Genomic DNA, 14,210 nt, shown 5'->3' with positions numbered 1-14,210 from the left:
TAGTGGGTACCGGGCTGAATATTGTTGAATGTGTGAAAGCAACATCCTAATCCTAATCCTAATTCTAATTCTAATTCTGTGCAAAGGAGTCAGTTCCCTTAAGAAACTAGTTCTTTCAAGTCAGGATTTTCTAGTGCTCTTCCAGTCAACAATATTTACTGATCTCCATCATGTCTAGAAAATTATACCAAGTAGTGTTAGTAGCTAATGCTTAAGTAAATAATGTTACTATTAAACATCATTTGCTAGCACTGTTATAAGCATTTTACATGTATCCATCCATGTATTTTGAAAAAAATCAAAAGAGCAGAAAGACCTGTTAAAGGGATCTGTTCCTTGCTGTTATATAGCTGAGAGGCAGTGAGGTTAAGAGGTTGCATAATATGTCCCTGCTTGGTGACACAACCAGTACGAATTGGAGGTGGGATCTGATCTCAGGCAATCTAGCTTGACTGCCTTTATACAGCAAATAGAAGGCAGGTTTCCTAATTCAAAGCAGCAAGGTGGTAAAGGATTTTGAGAACTGCTGGCTACAAAGTATATTTTGGGGACTGGAAAAAAATAAGGCAAAGTGTAAATTTATTCTGGTTTATAATCTGTCATCTCAGACTCAGCTTTTACTGTTACGCTTTGCAATAAGGGAGCCACTAGCCACATGTGGCTGCTGAGTACTTGGAATGTGGCTGGTGTGGACCTGGATGTGCTATAAGTGAAAAATATACACCAGATTTTGAACCCTTAATAAGAAAAATTACATATAAAACTTCTCTTTCATAATTTATTATATGGATCACATGTTGAAATGATAACATTCTGAATATTCAGGGTTATATAAAATATATTGTTAAATTAATTTTACTTGTTTCTTTTTACATATTTTAATGTGGCTATAAGATTTAAAATTACCTATGTGGCATGTTATGTTATATTACATTATCTTTTTTATTGGACCGCACTCCTTTACTGATTTTATGTTTAGTGCTGTTTCTGGGTTCTTTCTACATTCTCTGGATGAAAAATGTCTCAAAGTTCAGAGATACTTCATTAACAGTTTCAATAGGGGGTGAATTATTGACTTTTTTCCTAAAAATAGTTGTCTGATGATCAAAATTATTTCAGAAATTATTGTTATCAGCTGCTCTTAAAATGTTAATCATCGTACTATCACTTTTGTAGAAAGTTATAGGACTTGTGAAGTTCTGGAATCTGAAAACAGAAGTAGAAGAAATTAGAAAGAGGTAGCACTTTAAGCCCTGACATTTAGATTACCAGGCTCAGTGGCCACTTCTGAGAAGGCACAGGTTTGTGCCAAACAGAGATTTCATACTGTAAACTTTCCTGTTTTTGTATTGTAAACAGGGCAAAGGTCTGCTAAGTACCACCTGCTTCTCAAACCAAAGCTTTATATCTGGTCTTTCTCAGACTACACCATGGCTCACATAAACTGCATATGTGCATTTTCTTAGTTCTTTCAGTATCGTAGTTTAAAAATGCACTTGTCGTAGACAAGCTGTAGTTGCATTCCGAAGCGAAAGACTGAAGAGTAATTTGGGATGAAAGTGGCAAGAGGCCTGTGAGATTGGAAGTTGCAAATGCATTAAAAAAAAAAAAAAATCAGGTCCCTCCCTACCCCAAAGCAGACAGCAGCAGATATCAATAGTTTCTTCTCATTCTCTTTTTTGGCCCATTTCTCCTTTTCATTATTTTGATTTGGTGTGACGTCCGTACATGTCTAAGATATACAACAGCTAAGTAAACACACGGCCTCACTTAAGGGAAGTTTCCATGTAGGGCAGTGTGCTTTTTAAACTATATAAATATCAGATTAATTTGGGATTTGAGAAAAGCTAACGTTAGGTTCTTATCCAAGATCCACACAGTTAATAGTCTTTTTTTTTCTAAATTTGCAAGGCAAAAACGTAAAGAAAAAATGAAAAACTATGTTGACTCCTGAAAAAACATTGTTTTGCAAATGAGTTTAGCAAATTTAAATCCTTTATATCTCTGCATGCATTTTTACTGAGGAGTTTGTGAATCGATCAGTCAATGAGCTAATTACTGAATCAATGATCAATGGGCACTGAGTATCTTCCAGGTCTAGAACTTTACTAGTTACTCCAAAAATTAAGTAGAATAAGCCAAAATGGTCCAGTTATTGACCATTTATTTGGAAGATAAGACACACTCCCTTAGCAGGATTTCATAAAGGTGAAACGTGATCTGAGCCTTGAAAAACGAGTAAAATCTAGGGAAAGAAAGGGCAGTTCTATGCAAGAGGAACAATTTGATCTCATAACAGGAGAAAAAGAATATATCTCAGGAACAGTAAGAAAATCCAGCATTGAATGTTTCTGGTCAGTGGTGAGAAATAAGATTGGATGGGCAGCAAAAGGCCACATGGTGGAGAAGTTTTAGCCTTAGATATAGGAGTTTATCTTGACTTGGGAGATTCCAGAGTTCATATATTCTGTGTGAGAAAGTCAATGTTCAGATGGTAGTCTAGGGAACAAATGAGAAACAGGACACGGGATCTGACCTATCAAGCTCTAGTCGAGAGGACCATAACAGTGGCGTGCTTGATGACTAGGCTGGTTGATGATCTTACAGAAATCAGTTTTTAAGACAAATAAAGCATAGCTTTTAGTTGTGATTTTGAATTTCCAGCCTTTCTGTTTCTTTCCTTCTCAAGAGATGACCATTTCTCCTGTTCTTTCACATCTCCCTTGCCCGGAGAAACTTTTCATAAATATTTGCCAAAAATAAATCATTGAAATGTCAATAGTTTTCAAATATACATCCCCATCAAAAATATCTGCCTACAATATCTGTTTATTTAGCTGTTGTATATCATAGCACAATGCAAAATGCAATCCCGCTTTCCCCTTTTCCTTTATTTAAACTGTTTCTCCACCCTGATGCTCTCCACTTCATCCTTGCTAATCGACCCATTTTTTAAATCTGCTAAAAATTGCCACTTCACTTTGTTTCTTGATTCATTCCAGCTAAAGGGTCTTGCACTTCTCTTTTGATAATTAATCGCCAATCATGGCCCGCCTCATGTTTTACTTTTGGAACACTATTTCATCAGATACTTAATTGGTGCCTCCTAGAGGACCAATGTCTTACCATCCCCTGTGTGGTTGAGATCAGTGCTCTGCATAGACGTATAATTTGCTGTTAACTTATTGGGTTGGCCAAAAAGTTTTTTCGGTTTTAAGTAAAAAAAAAAAAAGACATTTTTCATTTTCACCAAGAACTTTATTGCGCAATGGAGTCTCTAGCCGAACGAACTTTTTGGCCAACCCAATACATTGAATTATTTGGTGACAACGTCCTGGTTTAGGCAACATGGCACGTCTCATCTGGGCTATAACTGCAGTCTCCTAATTCATCTGCTTGACTCCAATTCATCCTTCATTTGCTGCCCAGGTTATTTTGTACATTTAAATTGAGATTGGTATCCATCGCCTCAGAATAAAATCCTAACCTTTCGTATTCAAGACTGTCCTCTATCACCTGGTTCTGGGCCATGCTTCTACACCCATCCCGGCCTTATCCTGCCAGGTACTCTGGTGTTGCTGAATCATGGGCCCCCAATGGGTAGTATCAGGCTTTTGTTCAATGCTCTTGCCTTAGGCTAGCATGTACTCCTTACTCCTCTAGTGATTCTTTTTTTTTTTTTAAGATGAAAAATTTTAATATACATATATCATTTACACAGACGCATATATGTAATATGTATACAAGTACATAATGTGTATACACTCATGTAATTAAGGAAATTAACCATAGTGTTTATAAAACGTATATAATAGAAAAACTACGATGTTCAACAGAGGAGAATTAATTATAATAAGCACATGTTATAGAACACTATGCAGTTCCTAAAAATAATGGTCTTCAATAATAGAGAGTCTGGAAAACATGAAAGATATAGTTTTAGATTTTAAAAGCAGGTCACAGGAGAAGCTTTTTGGGGCTGTTGTTGTTGCCTCAAGCAATTCCAAGCTACTCCTTGGATACGATGCCGAAATGTAGATCAACCTCATCTTCTTGCCATTGACAAAAACACAGCTTCCTCACTCTCCAACCCCACAAGGTAAGAATCACTGCCAGAAACGATCAAATAATGTGGTCAAACAAACCCTCTACCAAAGACCTGTTTCCTATAAAATTTTGGGTGATCATTTTAAATCACCACATTGAAACTCATGTATTGCCTCTCTGGGCTCACATGACAGATAATACACAATTCTACTTTTTTCAGTGGGACTGTATGAAATTACATTTTGAAATGCTTCTGAACTTAAAATATATGGAAAATGAAATACTATAAAAGTGAGTGGACTGTGGAGTCTAAGTGTACAAACTCCAACAAATGGGAACATTAAGTGATACTTATTTGTGGAGGTACGTGGTTTCTAAACTGAAATCTATTTCAGCTTGTTCTACACTAAAGAACATTGGAAAATACCACCTGAATAAAGTCTGTACTTTTAGCAGCCCTGAAACGGTCGGAACTCTTGCTTCTTGTTACTATGATCTGGCTTCTCCTTCTATTAAAGGTCAAAAGTTATAGAGAACATGCTTAGTAAGAGGTATTTTTTTTTGCCAAGAGAAAAGCTCTGCAGATATTTTCAGATGTTTGAGGCAATGGGGCGTTTAAAACCTTGTCCTTAGTTCCTTGTGCATTGGTAGATACTTTCTGTTTCACCAAAATTTAAGAGTTTTTAATATTCATGCATTCATTAATGCAGCTGGCATTGTGTGCCCGTCAAGGTGCTAGGTGTTGGGATCTGGCAGTGAGCAGAAAAAGACACGGAGTCCTTGAACTGTGACATCTGCAATCCAGGGGGAAAAGATAGAACTATTAATTATCATACAAATTAATGAGAATTCTATTAAGTGTGCTGAATTAGAGAAGCTGGTGCTATGAGAACACCTAAAAGGCGATCTGACCCAGGTAAGGAGGTCAGGGAAGGCTTCCCTGAGGAAGTGACGATTGCACCGATCTGTGAATGATGAGTAAGAGCTAAAATTGCATTCCATGCAGAGGGCCTATGATGCACAAAGGTCCTATGGAACCAGCGGGCATGGCAGCCACGGGGTAATAGAAGTAGGTCGGTGAGGCTGGCAGAGAGAGCTGGGGGACACGTGGTGGAGCATGGATGGAGTGGAAGAAGGGGTCAAGCCCATGCAGGTGTTAGACTATATTAAGGATGATGCCTTTATCCTGATTGTTTGGGAAACCTGTCAGTGGTTTATAAGCAACAGGAGACAAGATCAGGTTTCTGTGTTGCGAGGCTCCCTAGAGTTGAAAAGCAGGGAACACACTGGAGGCGGGGAACGTGAGTGAGGGTAGGTGAGTTTAGAATGTTGCAGTTGCCTGGGCAGATGGTGGCACCTTTGATCAGGGTGGCGACAGAAAGCAGGCTGGAGAGAGACTTGAAGTAAAAATAGGACTTGGTGACAAATTGGATACATGGCGTGACTCCCGGGTTTCTCTGTTGGCCAAAACCTTTCCAAATTGAGGATTGTGCAGACCTATTTATTCTCCAGAGAAATCTCTTTCAGTGACCCTTCAGAATTGTTATTCTATCACTATTTATGGAGCACCTGTTATGTATTATTTTGGCTGCTGGTGACACAGGAGTAGACTAGTTCATGTCTCTCATGGAGCTTGTGCCTGTTGGTCCCAGAAAGTGGGGTGAAGGTGAAGTTCAGTGCAAGCACCACGCAAACAGTTTAAACCAGGGGAGGTCAAGTTTTCTTCTGGCGAATCAGGATAAATGTTCTAAAAAGTGCTTTACACTTCCTAAAGCCCCTTACTACCTCACAGGAGCCAGTGGGATAGGCAGGAAGGTGTGAATTGAGGAGCCGGGGCAGATTAGGACTCCCAAGGTCACAAAGGTGTGAGAAATCAGTACATGGGCTTAGGTTTTCCAAGATGAGTGTTCGCCCTCCTCTTCAAAATGAAAACCACCATCAAGAAGGTTGAAAAAGCAGCTTGCTGGAGAAGAGTTATTCCTTTTCTAAGTAGCTGGTTTGGAAAATAACAGATTCAAGGCCTCTGTCTCAACTAGAGAAAGAGCACACTTCTAGGTGAAGTCTAAGCCACAAAATCGTGCTTCTTGCCTTCATCATTAGCTGCAGTAACACAACCAGATTCTTTTTTAAAAAAAAATATTTATTTGGCTACACCAGGTCTTAGTTGCGGCACTCGGGATCTTCACTGCCGCATGCAGGATCTTTTAGTTGTGGCATGCGGCATCTAGTTCCCTGACCAGGGATCAAACCCTGGCCCCCTGCACTGGGAGCATGGAGTCTTAACCTCTGGACCACCAGGGAAGTCCCCAGATTCTTTATTGGCCAAATGAAGGCTGGCAAATCAGGGAAATTCTGATTTTGTACTGATCCATCTTGGAAGTGAACAGTTTCAGGCATGGATCTTGGAAGCTCATGCCATTACCCTGTGGGGGAACTTGGAACCAAGGGAAATAAAAAAGGCCTACTTTCCTCTTTATTTGGTTTCTTTCTTCATTTGAGCAGCTTAGTTGTGTGAATAATTTTGGTGCTTTGTCTCTTACATCATTTTACTTCTCATATTTAGCTGATCTTTAATACTCATGAAAGGCTTTAAAGCCAATGTTCCCATATTTTCAATAACAAGCTTGATTTTTACAAGATTGTATTAGAAAGGTTGATCTTAGGGTGGCTCTAAAGATGTGACCTGACCTCCTTTGACCTACGAAAGCATTAGAGATGGGAGTAGATCTTCCCTGCAGCTGTAATTTCTCAGTTCTGAGGATTGTCAATTCTCACTAAACAGGGCCCATCAACTGACACCTCTTCTTTACCAGAGAGGAGATATTTCACCTTGTACCTGCCATATTCAATTACCGAAAAAACCTACCCCAACCCACATCTGGACCAAATATTCAATAACATTATGTATCAAAATAAATTTATTAAAAGTATTCAAAGACCACTTCAAAGTTTAGCTGCCATCAGGACAGTTTTGGCACTCATAATGGACATTGTCGTTTTCTACACAACAGCACTCATTCTATTACACACACCGATTGACAATTCAAACAGACTGTTTCAGTTTTAGAGTTACGTGAGACAACAGTACTGATGATCTGTAGTCATAGGAACTTCAATACCCTTGCACATAGTAAACATAGGTTACCTAGTACTAAAGAAACTACAGCTAAACCACTATGTGGTAACAAGGACTGATTTAGGGAAAAATGTACAGCCAGCTCACTAAGGCCACATAACCCCAGACCTATTGATTGTAAATGCTTCTGGACCAATAGTGTTACATCGTTATCTTTCAGTCGCAAGCTCCTGCTTTTCCAGCGTGAGACACGCCAACGTTTAGACCACGCTTTCCCTGTGCTCCATCAGTTACGGAAGCTGTCCCAGTACCAGCTTCTCCTAGACGGCTACTGGCTTCGTTTCACTACCCAACTCTGAATCAATAGTTCTGAGTGATGTTTCCTGAACACCCAGGCTGAATTCAAGGTCAGTCTTTTTGGCAGGTGACAGCCTTTCCCCTTAGGAAAAAAATGAAATGTCCTCGTTTCCGGGCTCCCTTTTTCATCTCAGGTAGCATGGGGCTCTGTGGTGATCTGTGGCTTTTTACACAAGTCCTGGTAGAATTCTGACTCCAAGAAACGGGGATAAGAGTTGTTCTCCATCAAGCTGTACACCCTTTTCTGGGCAGTTGTAAAGCAGCCACTTGTAGCCTCTTGTATGTTTTGGGCAATCAGAGTTTTGGTTTGAAAGTCTATGTTGATCTGAAATAAAACATAAAAAGTGGTTTATTCCATATTCAGAGTTAAGAGATTAATCTATTTAATATTTGAAAACAACAACAAAAAAACTATAATGTGTGATTAGCTTCACCAGCCAAGTCACTGAAGAAATGTAATTAACCTCCCTGAAAGCTAGAAGTAGGGGAAAAACATTTACCCCACTCCCCTTTTAATTTGAGGTCTCTTCAGTTCTTTCCGTTTCACTTTGGTGCTGAGAATGTTTAAAACATGCTAAAACGAGGAACTTTTTATCTCCCCTTACCTCTTTTGGGGCTTCTTTTTCTATGAAATCAGTATATATTTTCTTTGCTTTTGAGGACAGCTTTTGGGGTGACTTGGTTTTTTTGAAGTCTTCACAGGCCAGCCAGAATTCAATATTTTCTTCACAGAATTCAGATTTTAAAAAAGCCCTGAATGCAGCAAGACCATCTGGGGGTGGGGGTGGGGGGGAGAAAGAAAGCATGCATACAGTGAATGGAGTGACCAAATAATCCCTTTTGTTTTTTCCTAGAACTCCCATTCCCCTGGCCCCATATTTTATTATTTCTAGATGATAGCAATTTTCTAGATTTCAGTCAACCTGTAATCCTCAGAATTTAGCTCTTTAAAGACTAAGATGCCAGTCAGCAAAACGCTTAAGTTGGCACACTACTACAAAAATACATAAATACTTAGCTTCGCTGTTAATGCAAATATTTATAGGGGAGCCATAAGTTCTCTGGGAACGACATCTCTTGAAAACACTGTTTGCAATGGAAAACCTGACTCAACCTTAACAAAAAGCAACTGCCGTTACAGTTTGGGGCTAATTTTTTTCCCACCTAGAGTGAAAAAGCCATGCATTTCCCTGGTTAATCACTGGCAAGTAAAGGAGAAGAATACGCCTCATGTCATGGGGATTGTAAAGTAAAATTCCCCTTGGGCAAGCTGCTCTTGCTGTGTGGACACAACCTTTCTAGACTCTCCTGATACTTGAAATGGATCAAATTCAAGAGGTTTTAACTTACATTTACTGGCTAGCAGCTCATCAAATGCTTCTGACCACAGCTGGGCTTCCTCGGGAGAAGGCCTGCAAGAGAAGTTCTGCGTATTAGCTTACGCATGTCAGAGGTTCCCTTTTCAGCTCAGCAGTGAGCTCATTCGCAAGTACAAGATTTTCAACTTACTTGGTGAAGGTTTGCTGTTTGCTTTTCTTGCCGGTTTTGGGCTTCCCAGGAGAGGAGGAATTTTGCAAGAAGTAGCTCAAACGGCTCTTCCAATCTTTCAATCTTAAAAGAAAAAAGAAAAAGGATATTCACTTAGTGGCCACACTTGAAATCGCCAATGCAGCTGAAGGCATTTTTACCAAATAAAGTTGCCCCTTGTGGCTACAGACAAACCAAATAAGACAAAACAACTCTTCCTGTCAGTCTTACACCTTTAACATTTAAACCCAGCACCTATATACTAAACACACTAGTTTCATCCACTCATCTGAACATAATGACTAGTTTTAAAACTAAGGGTAGAACTACCTACAATTATAGGGTATTTTTAGGAATCTAGTTTGCATAGTTCAAAAAGCAGATGTTATTTCTGGCCCACAGAAGGCAGCAGTTTTTCTGCAACGTTAATTACAATTCTGAGACATTTCACACTTGATGAAACCCACAGTGGAACTGCCCTGAGCCAGCCCGTGCTCACTTCCCTTCTACCCTTCAAGCAGGAGGCTCTGGACCACCCTAGAAGCTGTGCATAACGAATGTGTGTGTGTGAGATTGCCCGTCCTCCTCCCCCAACTACAACACTCATTTTTAAGAAGATGATGCAGAACAATTATTTGTTCCACAGTCCTGAGTGGGTGAGATCTGCTGTTCAATTAAAAAAAAGAAAAGATTTTAAAAGAATATATTCGGAATCAGCAAAAAAATATCTACATCGCAGCAGCCGTGTAAAGCTGATCAGAATTTACAATGCAACGTACGAATGTCGGGGACGGGCTTCGGCCGCAGGATTCCCTGAAGTCATTTTCGATGCAGGGGGACAAAAAGCCAACCAGCATCTACCACCGCCTCTGCATCAAGAATTTTCTGCAGTTTCTAAACTCTACCCGGGAGTCCTTCGCTCACGTCACAAAATAAATACCTACCCACACAGGTTTAAACCTTACTTAACAAATTAACCTTTTCCACATTTTTTTTTTTTTTTTCTGCAGAGGTGCACGCTACCCAGTTCCAAGCGCAGATGTACCGCGTTTGCAGCCGCCCAGGACAGCTGGGTCCGCAGGGGTGGCGGGGGGAGAGAAGAAAGCCTTACTCACAGGGTTCGCTTCATCTTTTCCCGCTTCTCCTCGCTCTTGGGGCCGGTGCCTGCGCTCTTGTCCATGGGTCCGCAGTCGTGCTGGACAGCCAGGAACATAGCACTAGGCATTATCGTTTTCCGACTGAAACCACTACCCTCCGTAACCGGCTGTGCGCAGCCGTATTTATAAAAGGCGGAGGCGCGGGGGCGGGGCCTGGCGACGCCACGCCCACCAACAGCGGACGCCGATTGGCTAGCTGCAGCCGGGCATGGGGGTGAGATCAGCGCCCGTCTGCGCAGTCACGGCTGCCGGCGAAGGGTCTGGAAGCGAGGGGGCTGTTGACGTCTGCGGCCGCGGCGTCGTGCGCAGTCGGGCTAAGAGCGGCGACCGGCTCGGGCTGGTGTGGGAGCAGAGAAGTTTCCCGCCGAGTGGTCGCCAGACACCTCTGCCGAGTTGTGGCGGCCGGGCGGGGTCGCAGGGCTGTGGAGGCAGGGAGCCAGGTCGGCTGCAGGCCCGGCCGGGACGCTCGCCCTCCCCCTCCCTTTCTCCATCCCCTCCCCTCCCCCACGCTCACGTGCTCCTGACCCCAAAGCGAGCGACGATTGCCCAGCAGGTAAAGGTTGCTTGCTGGGAACCCGAATGCAATTACCTTATTTTGAATTAGGATGTGTTTCCCCCTTTTTGGAGCGCACGCCCTCTCCCCACGCCTCCTTTCTTGGTCTGCAAACTGAGGCCGTGGGGAGACCCTCATCTGTTCCTCTTTGCGACTCCATTTAATTTGGGGAAGGAAACCGCCAATGGGAGGAAAGGCGACGGTCCAGAGGCAGGTGGTGTGACTGACTTTGCATTCTGCCTGGGCGTCTCGTAGCACGTTTGGGGATGAACGTTAGTCAGGGAAGGGACAGGAGAAAGTGCTTTCACTGGGTGTGCAGTTTTGATCACCAGCAGGCACGTGGCTGGGTCTGTCCGTGGGGTTGTAGACTATCCCTCAGGAGTCCTTGGCTGCCCTGTCCTTCCAGAACAGAAAGAGAAATCACAGACCTCCTTACGATGAGATAGAGGGAAACACCAAGACCTCGCAGCTGTCATACACCTGAATCATTTTAGTGTAAGAGTGCAAGGATGCAAGATTTCCTTCTGAGTCATTCTTAGTTGCCTTAGAATTTACCAGAACACTTAATTGGCAAAAAGGAGAGGTGGCGGTGGAGGGAGGGAGAAGTTAACAGTTAGCTTGAATAAGCTTAGTCTGTGAAGTCTTCAAAAATCATCTTGCTGTAGCACGAGTTAAACGGTTTGATTGGTAAGGACAAGAAGATAACCTCAACTCGAAAATGATTTGATATCAGATAACATGATTAGAACCGTGCAGTGGAATATTCTAGTGGTTTTCCCTCAAGCGTCTAAGTAGACAGTGAGATTAACAGCAAGGTATTAGACTGCAAATATTCTCTCTGCTTTGCATTAGAACTGTTAAAAGAAAATGGGGACTAGTTTACCATATTCTTAAGATGAGCTGCCAGTAGTTGGAGCTCCCAGTTTGACTTGGAGAGTAAAACCTGCAATTATTACTAAAGAGGAGAGCCATGTACTCAGTTATGGAAAGGAAAATCATTTAGATTTCAGTAATAAGTACTTGAAAGCGTGTTTGTGAAATGTAAGAATATAGTTTTTCTCAAGCCTATGCTCTTCATCTCTGAAAGAACTTTGCATATTTCCTACAGCTATTTTCACTTTCTGATGATTCAGTACTTATTTATTAAATATGTGTAATATGCAGACACTTGCTTTTTCTTGCTAATTCAAACCTCAGTATGTTTTTCACTTAGAACCTTGGATGGTAGAATTCACTCATAGTGGAAAAGACAGGAGTTCTGACTCAGAGGCAGCAAGGAGAGAGAGCTGGGCTTGTGTCAGGATACGTAGTTATAGAGTCTCAGCTTCACCAGTAAATGCTAAGTAACTGCTGGGGCAGTCGCATCCCACCTCCCTGAGCACCAGTTTCTCATCTCTATTAAGAGTAATGAATGTGTTTTTCTTGCCAGCCTCACTGTATATTATGGGAATCTTTCGTGAAAGGCCTTTGCAAATTTTAAAGTACTATACAAAAGTTTGTTTTTTCTTTAAAATTTGCGTGTGCGTGGAAGAAGGAAATATCTGGAAGCATAGCTATTCAAGGTAGAAAAATCATTAAAGGATTAATTCAGGGTTTATTAGGTTATAAATGTGTAAGTACTAGTAAAATTCAAGGTAACGTCACAGCTTTGTGGAGTATCAAGCTCGTAATAGATACTTAATAAATGTTCTCTGGGTAAAAAACAAATAAGAAAATAAGTAAACTGTTTAGGATTTGAACTTTTTCAGAGATCTTCAAGCCAGAAAAGTTTAATCATCTCAATACATTCACGACAGTGAATGTATGTCGTGAAGGTATATGTATATCCATGTAAGTAACTGGTTTAAATATAGACTATTCCAGATGTTTCTTGTAAGTTTTTAATGTAACTATTTGCTTTTTTTGCAAACCATTTCCGATTGACAACTGAAGTTAAGGCAGGCAGACGTACCTTTAAAGCGAAAACTGCAGTGTTTGATGACTTCCCTTTTTCGCTGTTGTTGCGAGTGGCTTTTAGGTAAATGGGATTGCTTAATATGAAGATGACACATGCTTTCCATTCTTCTATTGGAGGAAGAAACAATGCAGTAGGATGTAAATACTGCACAGCCAGACCTCAGCTTGAGAGTGGCTTGATGAACTACACATACATTTCCCATGTTGAGTCTACCGTGCCCTTTACTGGAGAGGCTGTCTGCTGAGCGCATAAGGGGTGGAAGCTTGCACGGCGGTTCTTGAACTTTTTGTATCTAAAAAAATTTAAGTTACAGAAGAAGGCAAACAAAAAATACAAGTTTTTAGTAACACCAAAAGGAGATTACGGAAAGCAGAAGTGTCCCCTGCCATACTTCTCTCTTCCACACCCACTGTATGTTATTATCAATAAAAATTATTATTATTATCTGAAAATAGTTATACATAATAACTTTCATACTTATGCTTTAGAAAGTTAGGAAACAAGATATATGCTTTAAAAGAAAAGGATCATTCTGTGTATTACTCTGTGCTTTACTTTTTTTCGTCAGTAAGATATCTTAGTTCCTAAATTTGTAAAAGCTGTAAACCTGTTGCTTACCTCATGAAATCTTAAATTGGTGAGAAGTTTAAAAAAAGGAAAAAAAATTAGGAAGTTAAGTGCCCTGTGTCAAACGGTGTGATGAGTAATTGGAAATAATGAAAACTTTTAGTATCCTAATTGTTGAGTGTATTTGAGGAAGTGTGACACCTGTCTTGTCATTTTGTCTGTCTTTTTTGTCCTTTTTTTCTTTTTGGTCTTATTCTCATTTAACTTTAATGGGTGGAATATTCTTTCAACATACGGAACATATGACCCCACAGTGAATGAATTTGTGACCCCACAGGATTATGTACTCTACCCTTCACTCCTAATATGGTCTGAGATTTAAAATTCATAATTGCTCTCTTTCTCAGAAGGTAATTTTCATACCTAGGCGTTGTTAAGAGAGAAAGTGTTTTTGTCAGGAATGAATCAGAGTTTCAACCAAGTACTTGACACGTATTATAGAGGAGTTAATGATTTTACTGGTCCTTGTATTGGTAATTTCAGTAAGAGCACTTCCATGGTTCTGCCTTAAATTCACCCATCGTATGAAGTATGTCATACTTCAAATGCAGGCAGGGCCTACTTAAATTTAATAATTCCCTCTTACTAAGTAAAGCACCTGGATTCTCTTTGGAAACCAACAACAGGAGCATCACAAGTTTTTTTTTTCTTCCCGAATAAAAATCCTAATGTATATTGAAATACCTCTAGTAGGTTCCTGTAGTTGAAGAACACTTAGTATGAAGTCTAGGTTTGGGGGACCATTTCCAGTATCTGCCTCTTACTGCTCTCTTCTGTGACAGTGGACCACATGGAATCTCAGGGGAGAGGAGGCGGTTAGAAACACTTTCTGATGAAATAAGTTACATAGATGGCATATTGCCTTATTAACTGCAGAGGTAAAACTAGGGGTTTCTTTCCTGGCATTTG

General features: G+C 40.7%; 1 protein-coding gene and 1 long non-coding RNA gene across 2 annotated transcripts in view; one reads left to right on the top strand and one right to left on the bottom strand.

Annotated features, from left to right (window-relative positions):
• Positions 1 to 6,989: 6,989 nt before the first annotated feature.
• On the bottom strand, positions 6,990 to 10,247 carry RGS2 (regulator of G protein signaling 2). The gene is made up of 5 exons (XM_068538557.1): positions 10,123 to 10,247; positions 8,990 to 9,091; positions 8,831 to 8,892; positions 8,086 to 8,252; positions 6,990 to 7,805 (listed from the first exon to the last, which is right to left on the bottom strand). Exons 1-5 carry the CDS (start codon positions 10,230 to 10,232, stop codon positions 7,611 to 7,613), a joined length of 636 nt encoding a protein of 211 aa, XP_068394658.1. The 5' UTR covers positions 10,233 to 10,247; the 3' UTR covers positions 6,990 to 7,610.
• A 195-nt stretch (positions 10,248 to 10,442) lies between these two features.
• Positions 10,443 to 14,210, top strand: part of LOC137761643 (uncharacterized) — a 162,741-nt gene continuing 158,973 nt past the window's right edge. Inside the window, exon 1 of the long non-coding RNA XR_011073440.1 lies at positions 10,443 to 10,717. This is a non-coding gene — a long non-coding RNA (uncharacterized lncRNA). The remainder of the gene's footprint in view (positions 10,718 to 14,210) is intronic.

This window comes from Eschrichtius robustus, chromosome 3 (genome assembly GCF_028021215.1).
Source record: "Eschrichtius robustus isolate mEscRob2 chromosome 3, mEscRob2.pri, whole genome shotgun sequence".
Classification (NCBI taxonomy): domain Eukaryota; kingdom Metazoa; phylum Chordata; class Mammalia; order Artiodactyla; family Eschrichtiidae; genus Eschrichtius; species Eschrichtius robustus.
This window is presented reverse-complemented; position numbering and strand designations above follow the sequence as displayed.